At 39.8% G+C, this 24,490-nt stretch overlaps 1 protein-coding gene across 1 annotated transcript in view; it reads left to right on the forward strand.

Moving 5' to 3' along the window:
• MDN1 (midasin AAA ATPase 1) overlaps positions 1-24,490 on the forward strand; it is a 156,996-nt gene that overhangs the window by 42,047 nt on the left and 90,459 nt on the right. Inside the window, exons 12-29 of the mRNA XM_036247864.1 lie at positions 176-271; positions 2,874-2,986; positions 3,654-3,802; positions 4,417-4,477; positions 9,755-9,966; positions 10,533-10,636; positions 13,385-13,529; positions 14,425-14,521; positions 15,494-15,607; positions 16,930-17,077; positions 17,363-17,473; positions 18,903-19,054; positions 19,550-19,728; positions 20,530-20,738; positions 20,919-21,065; positions 22,357-22,498; positions 24,088-24,222; positions 24,304-24,442. Of these exons, the coding sequence (XP_036103757.1) occupies positions 176-271; positions 2,874-2,986; positions 3,654-3,802; positions 4,417-4,477; positions 9,755-9,966; positions 10,533-10,636; positions 13,385-13,529; positions 14,425-14,521; positions 15,494-15,607; positions 16,930-17,077; positions 17,363-17,473; positions 18,903-19,054; positions 19,550-19,728; positions 20,530-20,738; positions 20,919-21,065; positions 22,357-22,498; positions 24,088-24,222; positions 24,304-24,442 (2,453 nt within the window). The remainder of the gene's footprint in view (positions 1-175; positions 272-2,873; positions 2,987-3,653; positions 3,803-4,416; positions 4,478-9,754; positions 9,967-10,532; positions 10,637-13,384; positions 13,530-14,424; positions 14,522-15,493; positions 15,608-16,929; positions 17,078-17,362; positions 17,474-18,902; positions 19,055-19,549; positions 19,729-20,529; positions 20,739-20,918; positions 21,066-22,356; positions 22,499-24,087; positions 24,223-24,303; positions 24,443-24,490) is intronic.

Below are 24,490 nucleotides of genomic sequence, written 5' to 3' on the forward strand. Positions count from 1 at the left end.
CATTTGTGTCCTACCCCCATGGCAAGGTTCTAGAGTCTAGGGTTGGTATCTTATTTGACCTGTAGAAATGTTCCTGCTGGATTTTATGTTCTTCCCTTTTATGGCCAGGAGAATGACAGTATTATTATGTATTATTTTAAAAGTCAGTTGGCATTTACCTTGATTATTTTAATAGGCTCTGGACTGTTTCACAGCAATGCTTTCCAAGCATACAAGCAGACTAAAAATGGCAGAAGTCATTGGAAGCAAACTGAACATTTCCAAGAAAAAGGTATGCTATTTTTACTTCCCCATTGAAAGGAACCTGGAACCTTTAGTTCACTTGCTAGTCTCTGGTCCTTACCTGGCATAGCTTTTGCAATAACTGCCGCCTCTGTCAAAGTTGGTGGTTTCATTGCTGCCTCTCATGGCCATAAAGCTCTCAGTACCTCCTAGATAAGTAGTTTTCCTTTTTTTTTGGTTAATCCTCAATTAAGGATATCCTTCCATTAATTTTTAGATAGAGTAGCAGGAAGGGAGGAAGACCGAGAGAAACATCGATATGAGAGAGACACGTTGATTGGTTGTCTCTCGCACAACTTCGACTGGGATTAGGGATCAAGGATTGAACCCACAACCCAGGTACATGCCTTTGGCTAGGAATCGAACCTGTGACCCTTTGATCTTCAGGCCAACGCTCTAACCACTAAGACAAACCCACCATGGCAATGTGTTACACATTCTTTTTTTATCCTCACCCAAGGACATTTTTCCATTTTTTTCTTCAGATAGAGCAGGAGGGAGAGAGAGGAAGCGAGAGAGAAACATCGACGTGAAAGGGACACATCAAGTGGCTGCCACCTGCACGATCCAACCAGGGCTGGGGACAAACTGCAACTGAGGGACGTGCCCTTAGCGGGAACTGAACCCTGGTCCTTTTGGACCGCAGGACGACGCTCTAACTGCTGAGCCAAACTGGCCAGAGCTTTTCTTTATTTTTTAAAATACTTACCCGAGGATATTTTTCCATTGGTTTTCTAGATAGAGTGGAAGGAAGGGCGAGAGAGAGAGAGAGAGAGAGAGAGAAAGAGAAACACTGATGTGAAAGATACACATTGATTTGTTGCCTCCTGCATGACCCTGACTGGGGCTAGGGATCAAACCTGAAACCCAGGTACGTGCCCTTGGCTAGGAATTGAACCCGCGATCCTTTGGTCCGCAGGCCAACGCTCTAACCGCTGAGCCAAACCGGCCAGGTCATGTTCCATATTCTTAAGGTGAGCTTCCTGGTGTCCTATATCACATGCATGCCTTCTCTTCCACTGTTTTAATGAGCATGTTATTCTGTTGGTTATGGAATCAGGACTGGAACTGTGTCTTAGTAATACTTTTATAGTTTTATGCACAAGGAGATTTTTTTCAACTTTTTATTACTATCTTCAAACATCTGAGAAGTTGAAAAGAATAGTATCAGTGAACATCTGTATACACACTACTTAAGGTCATTGCTGATATTGTTAATATTTTACCTTTCTTGTTTTATATCAAAATACATGTTTCTGGAGGAGAGAATGTTTTAGCAGTGGTATTGCTAACTGGAGAAGCCTGGGGCCCATCTTGAGGCAGATATCTGGCATTCCCAAATAAATGATGATTCAAAAAAGCCTGTGTCAGGAACCGAAATAGAGGTGTTCCTTAGGCTTCTGAAACTTTTGGGATGGTTTTCGCTATAAGTAACAGAACACCTATTTGAAGGGGCTTAAACAATAAAATTATAGTTGGCAAGAGAAATGAAACTACCACCCCTGGCTTTTTTGTTTAATTTTTTTTCTTTATTGATTTTTTTTTTTTGTAGAGAGGGAGACAGAGATAGAAACATCAGTGGGAGAGAACATCGACTGGACACCTCCAGCACGCCTCCTACTGGGGATTTGGCCCGCAACCTGAGCATGTGCCCTGACTGGGAATTGAACTGGCAACCTCTTGGTTCATGGGTTGATGCTCAACCACTGAGCCACACCGGGTGGGCCCACCATTGGCTTTTTTTTTTTATCCTCACCCGAGGATGTTTTTCCATTTTTTGTACAGATAGTGTGGGAGGGAGAGAGAGAGAGAGAAACATCGACGTGAAGGGACACATCGAGTGGCTGCCACCTGCACAACCAACCAGGGCCAGGGACAAACTGCAACCGAAGTAGGTGCCCTTAGCGGGAACCGAAGCCGGGTCTCTCCGGACCGCAGGCTGACGCTCTAACCGCTGAGCCAAACTGGCCAGGGCCCACCATTGGCTTTGATTGATCAGGATTCATCCCCTTTGAGTGAAGAGGGGTTCACCTTTCCTGAGTACTTTGCCCCTTTCACCCTACCCAAGCGTGATCAAATTTGGGTTCTTTAGGTTGACAACCAGGATGAGAAAGGAACGGCAGCTGGGTAGATGTCCTAGACCATCTGGCACAGCGTCTCTTTCTGCTTTGGCTGTAGATAGATGCATCCTGGTTTATTCAAGTCACTCTTTCCTGTGTACATTAGAAATTTAATGTAGAAGGAGGCATAGCTGAAGAAAAAGTACTTTTTTTTCATATCGTTTAGGAGTCGAGTTTTTGTTCACTATGGGGTATGTCAGTGTATTTACTTTAGATTTAGGAAGATCTCTAAATAGGGTTATTTGAATGAATAAAAAATGCTATTACTGGAAAACATAACCAGTTTTTAAAAACATTAGAAATTTGGAAAATTAAAATATAAAGTAATTAGAAGCTAACTTGCCTGTCTTGGAAATACAAAGTGCCTTTTAGTAAAGTGCTAATTAGAGCGTCCCAGTAAGCCTCACGGATTAGGAGATGTCTAAAGAGTATTCAAAATGTTACTCAGATAAAATCTTTCCCTTCCCATAGGCTGAATTCTTCTGTCAACTTTATAAACCAGAAATTGTGATCAATGAGCTAGATGTACAAGTCGGTCGAGTGCGGCTTCTGCGGAAACAAAGTGAGGCTGTTCACATACAGAGGTAAATAGGGTTCCTGTGTAATATGACAATGATAGAGTTGTTAGGAACTTGATAGAGGGTCTAGTCCAGCCCCTTTGAGCTAAACATGTATCTGAACTGATCTCTCCGGTGCATGGGATGGTAAGGAGCAGTGTTTTCCCAGAGTATGTTCTGTGAAACTAGATGAATTCGGGGGGAAGACTATTCAACCCATTATAACCAGTAACTATTACTATCCAAATTTTACAGGTGAGGAAACTGAGGTTAAGATAAGTAATTTGCTCAAGATAATGTAACTAGTATAGATAATATCTTATCTTATTAGTGTTTTGAATTGCCAGAGCCTCGTAATGTACTAGATGTATACTTGGTGCTTGTATGTTTGTAGAATGAATGAGTTCTGCATTTCATATGTTATAAGGATATCTGTTATAGCATGAAGACAATTACTCTGAGTTGTCTTTTCGTTTTTGTTTGTTGAGTCTAGAAAATCTGGTTCCTCAAAGCAACACTATGAGAAGCTTGTAGCCTTCTTCTCTCTCTCTCTTTTTTTTTTTTTGGTACATGCCCCTAGCAGGAACCGAACCCGGGACTCTCAGGTCCGCAGGCCGATGCTTCAACCGCTGAGCCAAACCGGCCAGGGTGTAGCCTTCTTCTCTTAACTGCTTAATTACTTTCCCCTTCCCAGGGAGAAGCTCACTTTTGCTGCTACGAGGCCATCTTCTGTTCTTATTGAACAGCTTGCGGTGTGCGTTAGCAAAGGAGAACCCGTATTGCTGGTGGGAGAGACCGGGACTGGCAAAACCTCCACTGTACAGTACTTGGCTCACATTACAGGTAACTCCTAGAGGGCAAGCACTCTGTCCACAGAGAATAAACATTTCACTCCGACGGCCTCCCCCTTCCCCGAAAAACAAAGTCAAAAGAATACTGGAGTTTAAAAAGTGCCAACACTTCACTTTCCCTAGAAATAACCACTGTTAACGGATTGGCATTAACTTTGTTTTTAGTTGTACTCTATGGTCTGCAAATACATATACATAAAGATTCGGTTTTGTTTTTAAGCAAATGGGATTGAGCTTTATGTATTGCATTTAGTTAAGCAAATCGAGCATCTTTAAAAACAACTGCCTCATTTCTATTCTGATGGCTAAATAATATTCCACACTAGACATTTGTTTCATTCTGATTTATAGACATTGACTTACTAAAGGATTTTTGTTGTTTTCAGTTATCTGATGCTAGAGTAGTAAGTCACTGTGAATCTTCTTACACAAACCTCTTTGGGTTAGGTGAAATATTTGAATTCTAAAAGTAAAAGAAGTGGATCAGAGGAAATGCATGTTTAAAGATTAGCCCTCTGCCCATGTCTGCACATCTTTAAGGATCACACTGGATTTTATCAGTCTTTAAATTCTTGGAATGACCCTCTTGCTTTTTTTGTTTTAAAGGCCATCGTTTGAGGGTTGTCAATATGAATCAACAAAGCGACACTGCAGACTTGCTTGGAGGGTAAGTGCGGCTTAAACAGTATTTTCTTTTTTGTGTTCATTGCTTGAGGAAGGAAATACTATTCTCTTACAAAACTCAGAATTAGCCTTAGAAAAATGTTCCAAGTTTTGCACCCCCACCCCAACAAGGTATTTATTGGAATTTATTGAGGAGCTCTTGTGTGTATCAATGTTTCTCTTCATTTTAAAGAACACTTGAGGTTCTAGCTCTCAAAGATCATGCTGAAGATAGGAGGGGAAAAAAGATAAGTATGTAATCAGCTAATGTTTGTGTGTGCAGTTGCTTCTTTAAAAACGTATTTTCTGGAGTCACACTGTCTTCAAGCTAGATTCTCCTACGATTGGATTGTCTCTGAAACATTAAGTGGCACTCTACTTGGTTAAATGTTGCCCATGGGACTCCACTGTGATCATTAAAAGGCTCTCTTCCCTGTTGGTGTTTTTTTTTGTTTTTGTTTTTTTTTTAGTCCTCACCCGAGGACATTTTTTGATATTTTGTTCAGATAGAGTGGGAGGGAGAGAGAGAGGGAGAGAAACATCGACGTGAAAGGGACACATCGAGTGGTTGCCACCCACATGACCCAACCAGGGCCGGGGACACACTGCAACTGAGGTCTATACCCTTAGCGGGAACTGAACCCAGGTCTCTCTGGACCGCAGGCCGACGCTCTAACCGCTGAGCCAAACTGGCCAGGGCCCTGTTGGTGTTTTTGAATATGTTAGTTTCATGAACAATTTTAGTTTGTGCTGATGGATGCTATTGGCATACCTTATGTTGAGCGATATTGGGATCTGTCCTCTTAATGATTGCTTTAAAAAATTCTTAAAGCCATGAAATAATAGAATTTATTGTAATTTATCTCTTTTTTTGAGGGCCACATTGTGCTGTAACAGTATTTTTATTTTCACACTTTCTTTGTCTTTCATCCCTCCTTGCTCTGAATATAGTGCTACTTTGGAGTCCTTGAATTGGTGCTTTTCCTTTGCTTATCCTCCCAACCCATCGTTTATATTCTGCTCTACACATATCATGAATTATATACTCAATTAAAACCTTTGCATTTATATTGTCTTAAATTTTTTTTTTAAATATGTTTTTATTGTTTTTTTTTTAGAGAGAGAGGAAGGGAGAGAGAGATAGAAACATCCATGCGAGAAACATCAATCTGCTGCCTCCTGCATGCCCCTTACTGGGGATTAAGCCTGAAACCTGGGCATGTGCCCTGACCAGGAATCAAACTGGAACCTCTCAGTCTATGGTATGATGCTCAATCCACTGCACCACACAGGCCGGGCAATTATTACTATTTTTTTATTTATTTATTTTATCCTCACCCGAGGACATTTTTCCATTTTTTGTTCAGGTAGAGTGGGAGGGAGAGAGAGGAGGAGAGAGAGAGAGAAACATCGACGCAAAAGGGACACATCGAGTGGCTGCCACCCGCACAACCAACCAGGGCCGGGGACAAACCAACTGAGGTACGTGCCCTTAGCGGGAACTGAACCCTGGTCTCTCTGGACCGCAGGCCGACGCTCTAACCGCTGAGCCAAACCGGCCAGGGCCAGGCTATTATCTTAAAATTAATTAGCTAAGGCTTTTCTCTCTCTAATTCCACTTTCACTTTGTTATTTTTCCTCAGTGATCTTTCTACCTTGTTTTTATTTTACTTCTGTTAATTGACACTTACTTAATCCCCCTACTCTTTTTTTTTTTTTTTTTTATCCTCACCCAAGGACATTTTTCCATTTTTTGTTCAGGTAGAGTGGGAGGGAGAGAGAGGAACAGAGAGAGAGAGAGAAACATCGATGTGAAAGGGACACATCGAGTGGCTGCCACCCGCACAACCGACCAGGGCCGGGGACAAACTGCAACCGAGGTACGTGCCCTTAGCGGGAACTGAACCCGGGTCTCTCAGGACCGCAGGCCGACGCTCTAACCGCTGAGCCAAACCGGCCAGGGCAATCCCCCTACTCTTATTAAGATACTTGGCAACCTGTTTTTACTGCTCTATGGAATTTGTTATTTAACTAGGCTTGTCTATATACTGTATATTTCTATTCTATAGACACAAGTAGTTTCATTTATTTATTTATTTTTTATCCTCACCTGAGGACAGTTTTGGATATTTTGTTCAGATAGAGTGGGAGGGAGAGAGAGAGAGAAGCATCAATGTGAAAGGGACACATCGAGTAATTGCCACCTGCACAACCCAACCAGGGCCGGGGACAAACTGCAACTGAGGTACGTGCCCTTAGTGGGAACCGAACCCGGGTCTCTTGGGACCTCAGGCCGAAGCTCTAACCGCGGAGCCATACTGGCCAGGGCGCACAAGTAGTTTTAAATGTATCACATATACAGGAGCCCATTTGTGCCCTGGTGTAATCAATAATGCAAAAGATTGGTATTAATCTTTTTGCCAGCACAAATTGACAAAAGAGTGGTTTCATAGCAATGAATCCAGGAAAAAACACTGGAGGGACAGCCTCTGAGGGAAGAGGTATAATGAAAGGAAAAGGGGCTCTTGGAGAATTTTTCAGTGAAGGAAAGAAAAAAATGGGAGGAAAATTGATGATCTCATAGAAATAAAATGGTCAGCCCCTGTCCTCCTCCTCCTCACCAACCATAGAAAGATCCATAAGAGAAACTGCACAGGAGAGAGCAGAGCAGAAGTCCATGCTTATAGACGGAACCCCGACCCTCACGTGCAGAGAAGTGTTCATTTCAGCTACTGAGCATGTACTATGTAATGTTGCTTTTATACTTCATATGCTTTCACGTATTATAATTTTGGAGAGCCATGTTCCTTTGTTTTAGCCATTTTTAAATGAACGCCTGTATGTAATCTCTCTTTATATAACAAGTAGAATCTAAGTACTTTCCATGGGGGCCAGGTATTCTAGGACCCTCCCACGCCCTCCCCTTTAGGCTGCTCTCCAGGCATCTTTTCCGTGCAGAACACACTTTGGAAATCCTGCTCTATAATAGTTCATAGTTTGAGTCACCAGTACTCCCAGGTGTCGGTTTGGTTTCCACTGAGGATTTGTGTTAAAGTTTATTTTGTTTTTTCTTTTGTGAAACGTATGTATGTTTGCTCATTTTTAATCACTTGTAATATGTATTGACTTAACTTTTTCAGCCTCTATGCTCAGCTTTAAATGAATGGACTTTTCTCTCTCTTTTTTTTTTTTTATCCTCACCCGAGGACATTTTTCCATTTTTTGTACAGATAGAGTGGGAGGGAGAGAGAGAGAGAAACATCGATGTGAAGGGACACATCAAGTGGCTGCCACCCGCACAACCAACCAGGGCCGGGGACAAACTGCAACCGAAGTACGTGCCCTTAGCGGGAACCGAACTCGGGCCTCTCAGGACCGCAGGCCGACGCTCTAACCGCTGAGCCAAACTGGCCAGGGCTGGACTTTTCTCTTAAGGAACTCAGTCTAATTTGAAATATTAAGCCATTTCTTTCATTCGTGAATTCAATAAAATGAATCAATTAATAATTGTAATGATTGTAACCGTTAACTCTTAAAAATTTTTAAAAAAAGAAAAGAAACTGATAGGTGTCACTCATATGCCAGGTACTAAATTGAATCCTTTATCTGTGTTCTCCCACTTGGCCTTCTTACCAGCCATGAGGCACAGACTGAGGCACACAGGGTGAACACCTTGTTCAAGGTAATGATTGGTCCATGATTTGAACCCAGACAGTCTGCCTTGAACACCTGTGTTCTCATTATTCTGCCTCCGTTAGCTTTGAATCCCATTTATACTATTATTTAAGACCAACACTTTTCTCTAAATAATGTGTACTTTAATTTCTTACCACTTCTGTTGTCCTTCTAGTTCATCTTCTTTTGCCTTGTCCAGTGCATGGATCTCTCATCTTTGCTTCCACTCCTAACCTCCCTGCAGTGTGTCTGCCGTTTAGTAGCTACAAGGATCCTTTTAAAGTGTACCCCATCACATCACTCTCTTGCTCATATCTGTCCTCCCAGCCCCTGCCCCAACTTCTTAGCCTATTTAGAATATAATACAAAGGCTTTGTTTTGGCCTGTAAGGCCCTTCATAATCTGACACTGGCATTTCTCTGACATAATATCCTTCCTTTAGCTCTGCTGCTGAGTTCCAGCCACACACAGTTTGATTAGATTGTGAACTACAAGGGGCAAGACTTGTAGGTCTTGTTACTCAGTGCCTAATACATGACAGATACTCAGTAAATTTTTGTTGAATAAATGGAGTAAAGAAATGCCTTTACTAATGTGTTGGTGCTTACTGGGAAGTAAAATGGGTTCGAAGTTCTTATACTTTTTTTTCCTGGAATTGGACTGATAGATTCTCAGTATCAGGGCATTGCACTTGACTTACCTCATTTTTCCTCCCTCAGGCCAATGAGTAACTACTAGTATCTATTAGTTCTCTAATGTGCTTGTCTGTCCTGAAACATTTTGCTACCATTTCTGTTCTCAACTTAAATTATTTTTCTTAGAAATAAAATTTACATCATCATCCTTGAATTGTAGTATTTAGTATCTTGGGCTGTGGAAAATTATATACTTGAGATTTTCCAGAAACAATTAATGTCGCTTGGGCAACAGTTTTTAGCTAGAGCAGTGTTTCTTGACTCTTTTCATTATTAACTTCCTCTCACTGCCAAATATTAAATTAAAATTTAATTTAAATGAATTTCCTAACTCCCCAACCAGCCAAATTGAATGCTAAGGGATAAGAGAGAATCTAAATACTATAGAATAAAAAGTTAACCTGTGGAGGGTCATAGAACATTGCAATATATAGGTTTTTCTGCCAATATATAACTCTTTGGGAGTAATACCCTCCTTCTCTCAATTGAGAAGGCATGAACTGAGTTCACTTTGCTTATGTAAATCAGTTTTAGATAATGTTGTATTTTCACTCTAAAATATTCTGAAAAGTTTTTGGTTGATCTTAATAAAATATGTTTTGTCATTAAGTCCTATAAATGGTGCTTATTTAAATGTTAATAAAATAAATGATATGTCTTTCAATGCCCAACTAGGAATTTCAATTTTTTTAAAATGATGTTTATTAATATTAGTTTTTACCTTTAGGACCTTTAAATACTTTATAATGCAGAAAATACATTATCATTTCAAACTTTAGATTTTAAGTATTTTGGTATTATTTCTGATTTTGAGTAATTGAAATTTTAGACCTATTTCTATTTTCTAAGTTATGTTTTTTATGTTCTGTTATCTTCAGTAGTTTATGAATCACATTTACTGTTTGTTTTAGTTACAAACCAGTGGACCATAAGCTTATTTGGCTACCCTTACGGGAGGCATTTGAGGAACTCTTTGCCCAGACATTTTCTAAGAAGCAAAACTTTACGTTCTTGGGGCACATTCAGACCTGTTACAGGCAGAAACGGTGGCACGATCTCCTCAGACTAATGCAACATGTGCACAAGTCGGCTGTCAGTAAGGAAGAAAAAGGGAGCGAAACTGGTAAGAATGCGACCTAGGCTGCTAGTGAGAGAGCATGAGGCTGGAGAAGATTTTGGGGTAGGAATGAAGGAATACAAATCAGAGCTTTCTAAGACTCAGGGCGAAGATGACTAATTTTGAAGTATTGCTGCTCTCGTGATTCTAGGCATGATTTCTGTAAGAATGGTTGGTATATTGATGTACAGGTACCACTTAGTGGTTAGTCAGTCAAATCACATTTCCTTAGAAAAAGAGGTTTCTTCCAAGAAGCTGCATTCCACAGCCAAGGGGCTTTTGGTAGCTTAGTTATCTTCTCTGTGCTTTCTCTCATCTATAAATGGAAATAAGAGTAGCTGCTTCAGATGGTGTTGAAAGGGATAAATCAGTTAACTATTACACGTACATATACATATCAATGAATTGACCAGAGTAGTGACTAGCACTTGGCAAGTGTTTGGACTTATTTTTTATACTTCTAGTATATTTGATTTTGGGGTGAGTTTTGTTAATTGCATGGTTTTTGTGTATTTAAATTGCATATATTACAATTCAGAAGGTGTTACATTCTTGTCTTTATTCTTTTCTAGGGTTGCTCCTAAAAGAGAGATGGGAAGCGTTTGGTCTTAGACTCGACCATGCCCAACAACAGATGAAAATGACTGAAAATGCCCTGTTGTTTGCATTTGTGGAGGTATTTTGCTTTAGTTATTAAGGTTAAGGGACTGTTGATTGGATGCAAATGCAAGTTTTAGGCTTCTATTTTATATTCTCTTCATGTTGATATTTTTAGTGCTTGCTGTTCAAGACTTAATAAATAATGAAATAATATGTTGGGGGATGATATTGAAAAATATTTTTTATGAAAATGATAAGTCTTGGTGAGCACTATTATTTTTAAAGATGGCAGTTGAAGACAGCTAGTGAATTCTTTAAAAAAATGTTTTTTAAAAATATTTTTATGAAGAGAGAAAGGGAGAGAAGAAAGAGAAAGGGAAATGTTGATGTGAGAGCAAAACATCAATTGTGACTATCTCGTGCATGGTCCCTACTAGGGATTGAGCCTGAAGCCTGAGTATGTTCCCTGACCATGAATTGAACCAGCAGCCTTTGGTGCATAGGACCATACTCAACCAATTGAGTCACACCAGCCAGGGCCAGCTAGTGAACTCTTTATTGTTTCCCAGCTCTGTGTGTGTGGTGTGTGAGAGCCAGACCAAGTGCACCAGGTTTGGGTCCATTCACTTTAGGGACCCCCCCATACACTTTTTAAATTTTTTTCTTTATTGTGGTAATATATACATAACATTGACCAGCTTACCCACTTTTTTTTTTAGTTCCTTACCGAAGGATATGTTTCTATTGATTTTTTTTTTTTTTTTAAGGGAGGGAGAGAGAGAGAAACAGAGAAACATGTATCAGTTGCCTCTTGTATATACCCTGACCAGCGATTGAACCCCCAATCTATATATGTGCCCTGACCAGGAATCAAACCCACAACCATTTGGTGTACAGGACAATGCTACAACTAACTGAGCCACCTGGCCAGGACTAAGCCCATTTTTTATTCCAGTGCATGGGTAGCTCTGCTGTTTTCTGTTCTATGACCCTGTAGGAAGGATCAGCTTAATTAAATGTTCATGACCTAAGCTTTTACATTTTTGTTTTTAAAAAGTTGTTTCTGGCCCTGGCCGGTTTGCTCAGCGGTTAGAGCGTCGGCCTGCGGTCCCGAGAGACCCGGGTTCGGTTCCCGCTAAGGGCACGTACCTCGGTTGCAGTTTGTCCCCGGCCCTGGTTGGTCGTGTGGGTGGCAGCCACTCGATATGTCCCTTCACGTCGATGTTTCTCTCTCTCTCTCTCTTCCTTTCTCTCCCTCCCTCTCTATCTGAACAAAAAATGTCCTCGGGTGAGGATTAAAAAAAAAAAAAAGTAAAGAAAAAGTTGTTTCTGTGACACTCTTTTGACCACACCCTAAGGGAGCTAGTAATCTTAACTTGAGACGGTGTTTTGGTATGAGAGAACATCACTCAACCATATGTCCATCAGTGTGGGAAATTTGGTCATCAGTGCTTAATCTTATTATGATCATTTCTAAAATAACCAGTTAAAATGTCAACTGCTCTCTAAGTAGGGTGTATACCTATTTCAAACTTGGTAGTACACTGGAGTTGAATACATTTGTTCTCTTTTAAGTCCTTTTTAAAAATATATTTTTATTGATATTTTTTAAAGATTGAGGAAGGGGTAGAGAGAGAGAGAGTGAAACATCAATGTGTATGCACCTTGACTGGGGACTGAACTCAGAATCCCGGCATGTGCCCTGACCGGGAATTAAACTGGTGACCTTTTTGTGCACAGGACAACACTCAACCAACTAAGTCACACCAGCCAGGGCTGCTTTTGTGTGTGTGGTTTTTTTGTTTTGTTATAATTTGTAGAAGATTTTTTGTCAGGATCATTATGGAAACAAAAGTATAAAGCAGTTTAATAACAGTAAAACAATGCACTTTTTAAAAATTTTTTTTTATCCTCACCCGAGGACATTTTTCCATTTTTTTGTTCAGGTAGAGTGGGGGCGGGGGGGAGAGAGGAACAGAGAGAGAGAGAGAGAGAAACATCGATGTGAAAGGACACATCGAGTGGCTGCCACCCGCACAACCGACCAGGGCTGGGGACAAACTGCAACCGAGGTACATGCCCTTAGCGGGAACCGAACCCGGGTCTCTCAGGACCGCAGGCCAACGCTCTAACCGCTGAGCCAAACCGGCCAGGGCACAATGCACTAACATATTTTTTTTCACTACTCTTGGAATAGAACTCAGAGGTAAAATCAATAGAGCTAGGAAAGATTCATTTTGATAGTCTTCAGCAGCTGTGAAAGGCTACATTATTACAGCCACTATACACCCTTGATTCTGTCCTTTATCTGATCTTGTTATTTTTATAGCTTGACCCTATATTCTTAGTGCTTTAAAAAACTATCTGGGTACCTTCTTAAAAAAATTAATTATATGTAGGGAGAAACATCAGTTTGTTGTTCCATTTATTTGTGCATTTATTGGTTGCTTCTTCCATGTGCCCTGACTGAGGATTGAACCCATAACCTTGGCGTGTCGGGACAATTCTCTAACCACCAGAGCTACCCAGCCAGGACCATCTGAGTACCTTTAAACATCTAAATACATTGTTATTATTTATCTCACATTTATATAATGAGAGGATGTAGTTTATTGTAACTCTCTATTGGGCCCAAAGATACTGCTTTGATCCTTTTAGACATTTTAAAAAAGTTAGCTCTGGCAGCCATTTGGCATTTAGGGCATCAGCTCATCAGGTTGGAGAGGTTTGCCCTAGCCTCTGTTTTCTAACCCTGCTTATATAACTTGGTGAGTGTGTCCTTATTTGAAATGGATTCTTACCATTTTACTTTATCTTCTTCTAGGGTACATTAGCTCAGGCTGTAAAGAAAGGAGAGTGGATCTTGTTGGATGAGATTAATCTGGCTGCTCCAGAAACTTTAGAATGTCTCAGTGGTTTACTGGAAGGCTCCTCTGGCTCCCTGGTGTTGCTGGATCGAGGGGACACAGGTAGGACTTGATCCCCTTGGGGCCTGACTTGACTTTGCCTCTTTAGAATAAGAATCTACGTGGAGGAGGAGGAGGGGAATTGAGAATGTTGTGTGTGGGGTCGTGGTGTTAAGGTATCCGGAGCCAACAGCTGGGTGGGCGGAGGGGGTCTAATAAAAAAGAAAAATAGAATAAGAATCTATTAGTTAGGTGGATTACATGGGCCACCCAATTGGATTTGCTTATTCCTTAGATATCCATTTTTTGTAAAAGTCCTGTTGTTATGTGGTATGGGGAATTCGAAGAATAAGATAATTTGTCAAGGCATTTGGGTAGTGAGTAATAGACATACACAGTTAGTGGAAAAATATGTGCTGGCGTAAAGACGATAAAACATAAATGACAGTGAACAACCACACTTATAAAAGACAGTGGAATGGCCCTGGCCGGTTTTGCTCAGCGGTTAGAGCGTTGGTCTGCGTTCCAGAGAGACCTGGGTTCAGTTCCCGCTAAGGGCACGTACCTTGGTTGCAGTTTGTCCTCGGCCTGGTTGGGTTGTGCGGGTTGCAACCACTCAATGTGTCCCTTTCACGTCGATGTTTCTCTCTCTCTCCCTCCCTCCTACTCTATCTGAACAAAAAATGGAAAAATGTCCTTGGGTGAGGAAAAAAAGAGAAAAAAAAAGACAGTAGAAGGCAGCATAACATTTAAGTTGTGTCCATACATCTGGAAACTGGTTTATGTGGGGTTTCAGAAAAGGCAGGGAAGGTTTAAACAGCCAGCACCAACTTTGCTGAGCTTGAGGCAGCATTGTTTGACCTGGGGTCATGTGGAGTTAGATAGTCTTCCCCTAGGGAACTGTGACTGATGATTTAATGTTATAAGTTGTTGAGAATTTTAAATTTTCTCTTAACAGAACCATTGGTTCGTCATCCTGACTTTCGTTTATTTGCCTGTATGAATCCAGCAACTGATGTGGGCAAAAGAAATCTCCCACCAGGAATAAGAAACAGGTGAGGGGACATGGCCTGATTCCTGGAGACCTTTTTTAAAGTTCTTATTTATTGATTAGTAGTACTAACATGACCAAACCCCATAACAGTGCTTAAAGTTTTTTGACCACATAAAGAGAATCTTCATTATTCGTTTGTCATGTTCCTTTACTTTCTACATGTGGTGGGAATCTGGAAAACTCCAGAACACTGGGTAATTTTCCCTATGGGTTGTTAGAATGAAACTTAATGGCTCATGACTGTTGTTGAAAACAAAAATCTTTTCTACTTCAAATAGCTCTGTGTGGCTATCAGAAAAACTTCACATAATGATATAACCGTATAATAGCATAAGTGCAAATTAGGAACAAAGTCCTCTTGAATGATGCTAATGATTGGTGAAAGGTCTTTTAAATTTCAGTTTTCATCGTTAAGCACTGACTGACATGAACAAGAAAATTAGTTATTGGTGTTTTATGTATGTTGCACTGGGGAAAAGATAAATGACCTTATTTATTGGTAACCTTTTGTTGAATTTTAAGTTTTAAAAGTGTTAAATTGTATTAAATCCCCTCTTCCATTATTAATGTAGTAAAAGTGTCTTAGGGACATTTCATAAATTTTCCTTTGCTCCAACTATTTTATTTTTTATAATGAGGGAACATTTTTGTTCCCATGTATTTTTTTTATATGTACTTATGATAAGAAAACACCTGAAAATGAGGATAAATAACTCTTATTTTTGTAACTGTTTCTTACAAGGACTATAAGTAGAAGACATTTTTTCAAAGAAGAAATGATAGATTTTTGGTGACAGTTACATTATTTTTTCTTTTGTTATGGTCAGTCTGTGTCTCAAGTTGAAAGACTTGTATTTTATACTACAAACAGTTAAAATGAGTTTATATAACTTCTGTTTTTCATTTCTTACTGTCAGAATAGTTGCGCTAACTTTCTAAATATGGTTATTATGTAGTAGTAATTATCTTACAGATTTACAGAACTTTATGTAGAAGAACTGGAAAGTAAAGAAGATCTACAGATTCTTATTGTGGATTATCTGAAAGGACTGAGTGTGAACAAGAGCACAGTGCAGGGAATCATAAAGTAGGTGTTTTTCGAGTTCTTCATAAACCTTTCCTCTGAAGATAAAAATGTGTGCTCCACTCATATTATTGTTATTTGCTTCTAACTGGAGAAAACTGATGGAAAGTACTTAAATTTCTGTTTGTTTTTGAAATCCTCACTCAAGGATACTTTTTTATTGATTCTCAGATAGAGATGGAGAAAGGGAGGGAGAAAGAGTGGTGGGGGCGAGAGAAAGAAACATCAGTGTGAGAGAGACACATCAACTGATTGCCTCCCACACGACCACGATCAGGGCCAGGGATTGAACTGCAAGCAAGGTATGTCCTCTTGACCAGAATTGAATCTGCGACTCTTAAAAGGCCGACACTCTAACCTCTGATCCAAACCGGCCAGGGCTTAAATTTCTGTTTTAAAGTTGGAACCTTATGAACTCCCCTTGGATTTTCTTAACAAAGGAAAGAATATATAGCCAGATTGTAAATATTCAAGCCAAAACCCATTTGAATAAGAACTTAGATTTCATCTGTGACACTTATTGTTTACACTTATTGGTTACATTGTGATAGCTGGTCATGAATTTCTTGTACTTTATATTTCAGTCTGAAACTTTCCATCTTGTCATCTTCTAACTCCTAAAGTGTATGGTAATGAGAATAGTAATGAGTCACCATATCTTCATGCTTTTTAACATTTTGTCGTTATTGATTATAGCCATATCCATAGCCTTTCAAAACACCATGATTTTGTTTTTCTGTGTGCTTATTCATCACCATTATGGATTTGCCCCTCATCTTAGACCCGCCTCTGGAACACTGTGTTTGGATTCAGTATATTCCTGTTAAGGTCCCCTCCCATCTTAATATCTTTTTAAGAATCTGAAGTTTTTTTGCTCTCTCCTCTTTCCATCCTTAAAATGGATAGATTTTTATTTATTATTTTGGAAGAATACTTCTGAGTTTATGAAAAGTAGATTTAAAAAAGAATGAGAGGTTTTGATGCATGTTCTAGGAAGTTGTATGTAAGCTTGGCCACAAGATCTGTAAAAATGGCTTTTGGACGTTCTGTAGAGAAATGGGAAAAACAGCAAAACGATGAATATCTATCAGTTAATAAAATCACCTGAGCCCTGGCTGGTGTGGTTCAGTTGATTGGGCCTAGTCCCATGTACTGAAAAGTTCAGTTCCTAGTTAAGGCACATGCCTGGGTTGCAGGCTCCATCCAAGGTCGGGGATGTGCAGGAGGCAGCCAATTGATGTTTCTCCCCCGCCCCTTTCTCTCTAAAACCTGAAGAAAAAAAAAAAAAAAAAAAAAAAGCCACCTGAAGTGTATCTTTTTTGTAGCTTTTACAGAGATGTGCGGAAAGAATCTGGGACAAAATTGGTAGACGGGACTGGCCATAGACCTCACTACAGCCTTCGGACTCTCTGCAGGGCCCTGCGATTTGCAGCCTCCAATCCGTGTAGCAACATCCAACGCTCGCTCTATGAGGTCTTTCTAAAGTCTGGGTTTGCATGGAGCTTGGTGGATGGGCTCACTGTGGGGAGGGAGGGAGTAGGAATGCACATTCCAGGTTTGCCTGTGCTTTCCATTTAGGCAGATTAACCCAGAAAATTGTATACCAGAGCTACCCTGACGTTTTTTCTACTGTGATATTATATTGAAAGTTGTTCTGGGAACCAGCCCCACCCATGAGGTTGAATTTTGTTTCTGAAGTAAGTTATCTTGTTATTGCAGAAAAGTAGTGTTATTTATGCATTTCTGTCTTTTTCCTAGGGCTTTTGTTTGGGTTTCCTAACACAGCTTGACAGGGCATCACACCCAATAGTTCAGAAGCTTATTTGTCAACATATTGTCACTGGCAGTGTTAAAAGTCTGCTGAGGCAGGTATGTATGTATGTTTGTTTTTTGCTTTGACTTGTTTAACAAAAGAAAGACTGAATTGTCAAATTTTGAACTGTTTAGTTTTTTACAAAACTTGTTTCTAATTATAAATCTGTTTCAAAAAGTTAAATATTACATGGAAAAAATTCCCAATAATCCTACTCTTTGGAGATTTAAACCCTGTGGATAGTCCTTCCCATCTAAAATTTTTTTTCTTTCTTTATTTTTATATAGAGAGATAAAAACATTGATGAGAGAGAACATTGATTAGCTGCCTTCTACATGTCCCCACCCCCCCACACCCCCCACTGGGGATTTGGCTCACAACTTGGGCATGTGCCCTGATCGGGAATCGAACTGGCAACCTCTTGGTACATGGGTCAGTGCTCAACCACTGAGCCACACTGGTAGGGCTTTTCATCTAAATTTTGATAAATGGCCCTGGCCAATGTGGCTCAGGTGGTTGGAGCATTGTCCCGTACAACAAAAGGTGGTGGGTTTGATTCCCAGTCTGGGCACATACCCGGGTTTCAGGTTTGATCCCTGGTTGGGGTGGGTGTAGGCAGCAGCCAATTTATGTTTCTCTCTCACATCAATGCTTCTCTTTTTTCTATTCCTCTCTCTAAATATCAGTAAACTATTCTTTAAAAGAAATAAATAAGTTCTGTTAAAGGTATATGTGTGTACATTTGTCAAGGTATAAATCCTAATATGTATCTAATACAAGTGATATAAATTGGACCATCTCATAAGAATGTTCTGTAGCTTGCTTTCTTAGCCTAATTTCAAGTGTGGTTTCAAGTCAGTGGACTAAGTGTTCTAGAAGAGCACTTCTTGGTAGAAGAAAACTTTTTTTGTAGATATAGTTCTGACCACTATTTGACCATTTTGATCTATAAAAATAGCAACTTTGTGTAAATCAGCTTAATAACTTTCACCATATCTTCAGTGTTCATCTGTAATAAATTAGTTTCTCTGCATGGGGTGGGGATTACTTTTATTTTTAAAGTCTTCCAAGGGATCCAGATGAAATAGTGCAAAGTTCCCCCTCACTCAGTACAACACTGGCCCTATTTTGGGAAATATGGTTTATATGAAATACATGTTTTTGACCAAAATACTTTTTCAGAGTGGGAATTTTGGTAGGTAAGAGAACCGAATCATAAATTATCTGAGAAATTATTTTGATTCAACTTTTTCCCCATATTCATCTACCCCCACCTGTATTTAGAAATCCCAGTACATTTTGTTATCTTGTTCTCATTCCTCAAAGTAATTTTATTTTTATTTAACCCATGGGTTTTAAGGTTGAAAGCATCCAGAGCAAGGTAGCATTCTTGGTGAAAACTTCTTTTCCTACTTTATGCCCCTCTCTGAAAGAAAGTCATAGTTGTCATGGAACTGTGGGTTATTTAACTTTTTTGTATTTCAGCCAATTCCAGAACCCAAAGGAGGTCGGCTTATCCAGGTTGAAGGCTACTGGATTTCGGTGGGAGACAAGGAACCTACAATAGATGAGACATACATTCTCACGTCTTCTGTCAAGCTGAACCTGAGAGATATAGTCCGAGTGGTCTCTGCAGGGTGTGTTGAACTTTCCTCTTGCTTCTCTGAAGTTGTGTCATCAGAGACATTGATGATATTCTAGTCTTACTTCCCGAACTTTCAACACACTTATTATTTAGTGGCTAAGTGAACTATCACTCTCTTGGCACAAATCATTGTTTCTAGTTGCACCTCTAGTGGGAGCAATATGGATGCAAATTATTGACCATCTTTAAGGTTGCTTCTCAATATTTTGTTGATGAATATTTATCACCCCATTATTTGTTAAGTGAGTAACTGCTAGTTCCACTTAATGTTTCTTTCGAGTAATTCAAGAGAGGTTGGAATTTTTCCTCAGGAACCATTTTTACATAGTAATTTCTCAAGCTTTAAGAAATACTCCATTAGTAGTACATATGTATGTAAAAATGTTCTTTTATGATGTTAAATGATACATTTTTTTTAACACTCCTTGAACTAATTTTGGTTTTCATCTTTTTTTCTTTAATTGCTTTGTTGGCTGATCCTTTAAAGGACCTATCCAGTGCTGATTCAGGGAGAGACATCAGTTGGTAAAACAAGCCTGATCCGGTGGCTGGCAGCAACTACTGGTAACCACTGTGTGCGTATTAACAACCATGAACACACAGATATTCAAGAGTACATTGGTTGTTACACATCTGACTCCTCAGGGAAGCTTGTATTTAAAGAAGGTAGGGTTATTCTTCTATTTCATGTGTGTAGGTGTTTATACTTTATTTATTTTCTTTACTATTTAGAGAGAGAGGGAGAGAGAGAGGAAGTTCAATGAGAGAGAACATGAATTAGCCGCCTCCTGCATGCCCCCCACTGGGGATTGGGCACACAACCTGGGTATGTGGCTTGACCGGGAATCGAACTGGTGACCTCTTGGTACGTGGTTCTACACTCAACCACTGAGCCACACTGGCCGGGCATTGTTTATGCTTTTAGACCTATTTCCCCAAGTCATCTGAACCTTGCCAGTTGAGGCACATGGACTGCTGCCATTACAGATGGTTTTTCTTTTTCCCCGAGCTACCTGGTGGTTAAGGAGTAATGCTTAGGGGTCCAGCTTCCTTTGAGCCCCACTAAAATCTTGTCAGCTGTAGGCAGAACTAGGGCCAAGTTTTGAATAGTATAGTTCAATTCCTATTTTATTTCCTAGAGACTCAAAAGAATGGGGTGAGCATTGAACAGAAAAAAGCTGAGAATTGATAAGAGATTGTGGTGATTTAAATGAAATTAAACTGCAGGGAAAAACATAAGTTGAAAATGTGATATTTGTCAGCCTTGACATCCCCTCTGTATGAAATAAAAAGGACTATTGTAATTGAAAATTATGCTTTGATATTCAGCACCATAAAGTATTTTGGGACGTGACTAGATATGTAGAGTAATTTGCTTTGAAATTTAATAATAATCTAGGATATGTTGATATGTATAAAACTTTTGACTAATTTATACACTAATTCTCAGTGTTTATTTCCTGTAAGGTGTTCTTATTGATGCCATGAGAAAAGGCTACTGGATTATTTTAGATGAATTGAATTTGGCCCCTACCGATGTGTTAGAGGCACTGAACAGACTGTTAGACGATAACCGTGAATTGCTCATAACAGAAACACAAGAAGTTGTTAAAGCACACCCTCGGTTCATGCTCTTTGCTACCCAGAACCCCCCAGGACTTTATGGAGGCAGAAAGGTAGGTAGTATTTCCCCTTTTATTTGATACTGCATCTACTAGTAAGTTTTTCTTGGAAAGACTAAGATTTTTTTTGCCCCTTTTTGAAGGGTTTTTCTTTATGTGGTGAATTGCAAAGGCTTCATTTTGAAAATTAGGTGAAAAAACCCTTTTATCATGTGTTTTCTGTACCTTTCTTAGGTGCTCTCTAGGGCCTTCAGGAATCGGTTTGTGGAGTTGCACTTTGATGAACTGCCAAGCTCTGAGTTGGAAACGATATTGCACAAGCGGTGTAATTTGCCACCCTCTTATTGCAGCAAGTTGGTCAGAGTCATGCTGGACCTTCAGGTAGTTCATCTCTCCATCACTTGGCTTAGTTGCTAATGGAATATGTTGATTAGACTTGTTGATCAAAATTTGATAGGTTCTTTAGGTAGAAACAGCAGTTCATCCATTTATTATTTTTTTTCCCCAAACTAAGGATCTTGTCTTAAAAATGCATCCAATTAGTATTTTTTGGTTTTGTTTTATAAATCAACAATTTAATATGCTAAAAAATTTTCTGATAGTTATATGTGATGACAGTTTTCAATTTGTGGATAATATTGGAACATTTTCTTTTAGGTTAGTTTGGCATAGACAAACTGCAATTTTGTTTTTAAATGGATGTGTTCTTTGAATGGACATACTGAAGAGACCCCTTTTTGTTTGGTGCTCCCTTGTCAGATCTGCAAAGCTACAATTGGTTTTTTTTTTCCCTCTCTTTTTCTTCCCCCAGAATATCCCATTTAATTTCTTGGGGGTTCTTTTTTTTTTTTTTTATCCTCACCCGAGGATATTTTTCCATTTTTTGTACAGATAGAATGGGAGGGAGAGAGAGGAAGGGAGAGAGAGTGAGAAACATCGACGTGAAGGGACACATCGAGTGGCTGCCACCCGCACGACCAACCAGGGCCGGGGACAAACTGCAACCGAAGTACGTGCCCTTAGCGGGAACCGAACCTGGGTCTCTCCGGACCGCAGGCCGACGCTCTAACCGCTGAGCCAAACTGGCCAGGGCTCTTGGGGGTTCTTTATCAGAATTATACACTGTCAGATTACCTTTCAGAAACCTAATAATAATTAACATTTTTACTACTATGTTCCCACATTATGGGATTAACTTTCCTGCATGTTTGTCCACATTTGTATTTTTGATCTTTTTGTATGTGGCATATGAGGTAGAATTCCATTGTTTATTTATATTCTTTTACACGAGTTTACATTTTTCTTCAAACGATTATACCCCATTTATGTATTCTTTTTTAATAGGTTTTTATTGATTTCAGAGAGAGGAAGGGTGAGGGAGAGAGACAGAAATACCAGTGAGAGAGAAACCTCAGCACCTATCATTTGCCTCCTGCACGCCTCCTACTGGTGATCAAGCTCAAAACTCGGCATGTGCCCTGACTGGGAATCGAACCAGGGACCTCTTGGTGCATGGGTCGATGCTCAACCACTGAGGCACACCATCTGGGCCACCCCATTTAAATTTTTAAAAATGTATCTTAGTGGAATGAATAATTATGAGAGCTTAAATTTGTTAAGGATTTTATGTACAAAAAAACTACATGCTTGACATGTTTTCATATGTTAATAGTCCTATCGAAGAAGTTCTTCAGTGTTTGCTGGAAAGCAGGGCTTCATCACCCTTCGTGACCTGTTTCGATGGGCTGAGAGATACAGATTGGCTGAACAGACCGAAAAGGAGTATGACTGGCTACAGCATTTAGCTAATGATGGTATGTTTTCAGTCATCTCTCAAACTGTGACGTTCTATCAAATATTAGCTTTTTTTTATTAAAACAAACCTCATCTAAATTGTGGTCAATCTGTACATTTTACTAGGTATTCCAGAAACTGAGTCTTTCTCCCTCAGTCCCAACTGCTTTTGTAAGTGCTACTATTTCTGTAGGCCTCTGTGCTAATATGCTTTGGTTTATAAGGTGTTCTCATTATTTTCTTTAGGCGGCCACATGTGAGAGTCAGGATATGGGCACAGTGCCTGTAGGAGTTTAGGCAGGTAATCGGTAGTGTCTTTTGAACCATTTGTCTGCAAAGTAGTGACTGGAGAGCTGTGCTGTTTCTCAGAGTCATAGAAAACTGACAGTTCAGATAATATCAGAGTTCTGAGAGAAGGCATTTTATGTCACCTGAGACTCAGGATTGGTCATATTGATTTAATCCGTGGGAATAATTTATATGTTTTTATTAATAAGCTAGAAGGCATTTCAGAATGTTCTGATTTGAAAGGTGCTGATGAGTCATTAATGGGGTAGTTAATAAGCAAGGTGAATAAATAAAACTAACCCATAAGAGTTGTAATTTCTTTTCTTTCCTGGTAAAGAATAGATAGAAGGAGGAACATTTTAAAAACTCTTTAATATAAATATAACGTATAGTAAAGTGGGTGAAGCACTCTGTAATTTCACGTACAGCTCAATGTATTTTTCCATATGTACGTATTTATGTAAATCACTGCCTAGGCTGAGATTTAGAGTACTTCTAGTACTGCAGAAGAGTCCTTCATGGCTCTTGCTAGTCTTTTCCTCCCCTGGAAGTAACCTCTGCTTTGATATTGATCACAATTGACTGATTTTTGTCTGTGCCTGAGCTTCATCTAAATAGGATCATGAAGTATGTACTCTGGGTCTGGCTTCTTTTCACTCACTCTGATGTGACATACAGTCATGCTATTATGTGTATAGGACTTCAATTTTTTTTTTTTTAATCCTCACCTGAGGACATTTTGTCATATTTTGTTCAGATAGAGTGGGAGGGAGAGAGAGGAAGAGAGAGAGAAACATCGACATGAAAGGGACACATCAAGTGGCTGCCACCCACACGACCTAACCAGGGCTGGGGACAAACTGCAACCGAGGTACGTGCCCTTAGCGGGAACCGAACCCGGGTCTCTCTGGACTGCAGGCTGAAGCTCTAACTGCTGAGCCAAACCGGCCAGGGCGGACTTCAATTTTTTAAAAATTATTATTGTTATAACCCTTTTGTATGGAGATATCATAATATGTGTAGCCATTCTCATGTTAATGGACACTTGGATCCTTTCCACTTTTTAGCTCTTATGAATAAGGCTGCTCTGAATATTGCTGTCTATGCCTTTTGGTGCACACTTGTGTTCATTTGTATTTGAGTTTGCTTAGAAGTCATGTTGCTGGAGCCATAGGGCAGGCATATGATTAGTTATAGTAGGTTCTCCGAGTATTCCCTAGTAGTTCTCCAGCAACAGCAGCTAGTGAGACTTGCTATTACTTTATATTCCCAGCATCCCTTGGTATTGACACTTGACAGTTCCTCATTTTTATTTTTTAAGGTTATATGCTTCTGGCAGGCCGAGTCAGGAAGCAGGAGGAGGCTGATGTGATTCAGCAAGTCCTTGAAAAACATTTCAAGAAAAAATTGTGTCCTCAATCCCTCTTCTCCAAAGAAAATGTCCTAAAATTGCTGGGTGAGTAGGCCAGACACCTAGAGGAGAATGAATTGAGTTATACCCATATTAGAACCTAAATATTTATTCTACCTTTAATAGGTAAATTGTCTGCTCAGATATCCACACTGGAGTCCAAGTTCAGCCATATCGTGTGGACTGAGAGCATGCGGAGACTGGCAGTGCTGGTGGGAAGGGCTTTGGAATTCAGTGAACCAGTGCTGTTAGTTGGAGAGACTGGGTAAAGTTCTTTGACAACAACTGGTTATGAGGGTTCAGTTCAAGTCCA

This window comes from Molossus molossus, unplaced genomic scaffold (genome assembly GCF_014108415.1).
Source record: "Molossus molossus isolate mMolMol1 unplaced genomic scaffold, mMolMol1.p scaffold_m16_p_8, whole genome shotgun sequence".
Taxonomy (NCBI): domain Eukaryota; kingdom Metazoa; phylum Chordata; class Mammalia; order Chiroptera; family Molossidae; genus Molossus; species Molossus molossus.